General features: G+C 41.2%; 1 protein-coding gene across 1 annotated transcript in view; it reads left to right on the top strand.

Moving 5' to 3' along the window:
* Window positions 1–519: 519 nt before the first annotated feature.
* The window catches only part of LOC135030951 (cyclin-dependent kinase 4 inhibitor B-like), a 38,244-nt gene continuing 35,742 nt past the window's right edge, over window positions 520–3,021 (top strand). The window contains exon 1 of the mRNA XM_063953979.1: window positions 520–645. Within this exon, the coding sequence (XP_063810049.1) occupies window positions 520–645 (126 nt within the window). The remainder of the gene's footprint in view (window positions 646–3,021) is intronic.

The raw sequence follows: 3,021 nt of genomic DNA on the forward strand, positions 1-3,021 counted from the left end.
GTGATCATTAGTCTCACATCACAGAATTATGAACACAACATTAAATCCTTGATAGCATCTTTTAAAGATTCTTTATATATATTCTTTTATAGAAAACTGTAAAAAGTGCACTAAAGAGTCAAGAAAGAGAAGAAACTTATAATTTAACTCTGTTTAAAAAAAAAAAGCAAGGCAGCAGTCTCTGCACTTTTACAATTGCTGCGGGGAAAAAATTCGGATTGACTTTCCCTGAAAATACTCTTTTGATTCATCCAGTTTAAAGAGTGGCTATGATAGAAAACCTGCCCAGGGAGCAGAAACAGTCTGTTCTGATGCACACACAGAAGTTACTGAGGGGAAAGTGGCAGCCACACGTCCTGTCCCGCCCTCCTCACGTGATGCGGCCCCTCTCCATCCACCCTCCTTACTCCTCACCTTCACTTTGGGCACTTGTTCTCTGCTCCACAGCAGCTTTCCGTTCTACCCACGTTTTGAGACAAGTTCATTGTACAGTCCCCTTCGTGACAGCCAGTGCACAGCATGCAGAGGTGGGCAGATAGACTATCAGCTGCTGCAGCCCTTGGGGACCTGGGGACTGCGAAGATGATTTTGGAGAACGGAACAAACCCAAATGCCATCAATTCTTGCGGCAGGACCGCGATTCAGGTACAGAATGAGGGCAGAGGGCCCAAGTGATCTATGAACAGGGAGAGAGAGATTGATGAGAGAAAGCGGGAGGAGAGAGAGAGACAGAGGTTCAGGGAAACTCATGAGGGAGGGAGGGAAGGAGGGAGGGATGGTGAGTGGACTTGTGTCAGACGCAGCTCCCCGCCTATCTCCCCCGCAGCCCATTCAGATGTTTCTTCTCATTTCTGATTACTTAACATCTTATATTCATACAGTAGGTACAGTCTGCAGACTACAGTATAGCTCATAACCGTAGGTACAGTACAACCATAATGTACAGTAGTCTCTCTCTCTCTCTCTCTCTCTCTCTCTCTCTCTCTCTCTCTCTCTCTCTCTAGTGGGTCTGCCAGCCAACCATAGTTGAATAATAATAATAATAATAATAATAATTATTATTATTATTATTATTATTATTATTATTAGTAGTAGTAGTAGTAGTAGTAGTAGTAGTAGTAGTATTTTTTTTAATTATTATTTTATTATCATTATTCGTTTATTTTCTTTTATAATAAAACCTCTCTTGTGAGTAGGCAGAGCACAGGGACCATAAGAGATAGAGGTCTACAAATTCTGATTGTGCCAAGTCAGGTCTTAAAGGGTTAATAGCAGTGTGAAGAGACTGGCAGTGCTGGTGAAATAAGAGTGCAGCATGGTCTCTTATTCCTGCTTCAGTGTTTCTTTTAGTTCAGCCTTAATCTCAGGCTGAGTGAGCCCTGGTTGAAGAGAATTGTTACTGGGGTAGTTTAAAGCAGGGGTTTTCCTGGCATACAAATTGTAAATTGTTTACTACTGCACACTACTGTATATTATCACCTGCACAAGCTGTACAGTGTGTAAAAGTTACGAGAGAGAGAGAGAGAGAGAGATGTAAAGAATAGATGGTCATTCTGTATAAAGGTAATGGTAGGGTGCTAAAGATGAGTAATATAAAGAGGCCCGACAGGCGATTACTCCAGTGTTTATTAAGTACATATATGTAGCACTTAGGGACCTAATTATCAAATATTTATATAACAGCCATTTTCAGGGGATAGCCAAAATAGTAATCATCATCAGAATGTACTGTGGAAGGATTACAGCAAATTGTAAAGTGCAACAGAATTATCTGTGCTATATAAGAAACTGTCAATAAATAAATAAATAAAATATCTCCAATATTTGCTGCTTATTCCCCCCAAAACATCCATTTTCTGGGGGATAGCGGCAAATATTTAGTATCACACAAATGTGTGACTGGGGGACTTCTGCTGAGATCCCTCCATTCCCAACAGCAGCCATCAGATTTACCAAGCTCCAGACTGCAATTCCACAGATTGGCCCCTGCAGCTAATGCCTTCTGAGATGGCATTAAGTCCATTGTAGCCTAATGGCTACACTTCGCATAATTAGCCAGCAGAGGGTTACCCCAGAACCCTATCCAGCAATAGCCACTGCACATGCGTGGTTAGCAAATCGCACGTTAGTGACTCCAAGCACATGACAAGGACGGGACCATTTCAGAGCCCCATCCCTGCAGGTGCTCTTTGGTACATGCTGCCAGTATACAAGCATATTGTGATTTTGGATGCTAATATTATGCCTAGATCAGAATGCAAATACAATTATTGATAAATGGCTACCATAGTAGTAGCCTATGGGTTACTCATTTTATTTTTTATTTGTTTGGAGCCTCTGGCTCTGTCACCATCATCCCCCTGGTGATACATGTGCCAAAGCTGATGACACATGTGCACGGTGGTATACGTTTAAGTTGCCAGGACAAGCTTTGATGACTGTCTTCCAGCTATAGTTTTTTGGTTAAAAAAAAATGTCCACAAATTTACACCAAAAATGTTTATTATAGCCGCATTCTAAATGTGGATGGTAATAAATATGCCCCTTAGTCTGTGGCACATGCGGCTGTGCTTGCCCAGACACAGCAGCACCCTTCATCCTTACACACAGTGGCTGCCAGTCTACTCAGTCTCAGCCCAAGGATGTGTATATACTTTATGTATATATATATATATATATATATATATATATGTATGTATGTATGTATGCATGTTTGTTTATGTGTGTGCGTGAATGCTGGTGCTTGGACAGCATTGACAGATTTGTGGCCAGCTTTAGAACTACAGATATTTGGAATAAGACAGATTCCGGCCTATAGACCTACAGTACTAAAGAATGTTTACGATTGTATGTACTGCACACTTACACGAATGAGCTGTTTTCTGGGAAACTGTACTGTGGATAGATTTGTAGAACACATACAGTACAATAAGGGCTCTATTCAGCAAAAATATCAATATTGTCCTGATCATTATCTGGCAATATCAACACTATGGGGGTCACTTCGACCCGTTCGCACGC

This window comes from Pseudophryne corroboree, chromosome 1, assembly GCF_028390025.1.
Source record: "Pseudophryne corroboree isolate aPseCor3 chromosome 1, aPseCor3.hap2, whole genome shotgun sequence".
In the NCBI taxonomy this organism is placed as follows: domain Eukaryota; kingdom Metazoa; phylum Chordata; class Amphibia; order Anura; family Myobatrachidae; genus Pseudophryne; species Pseudophryne corroboree.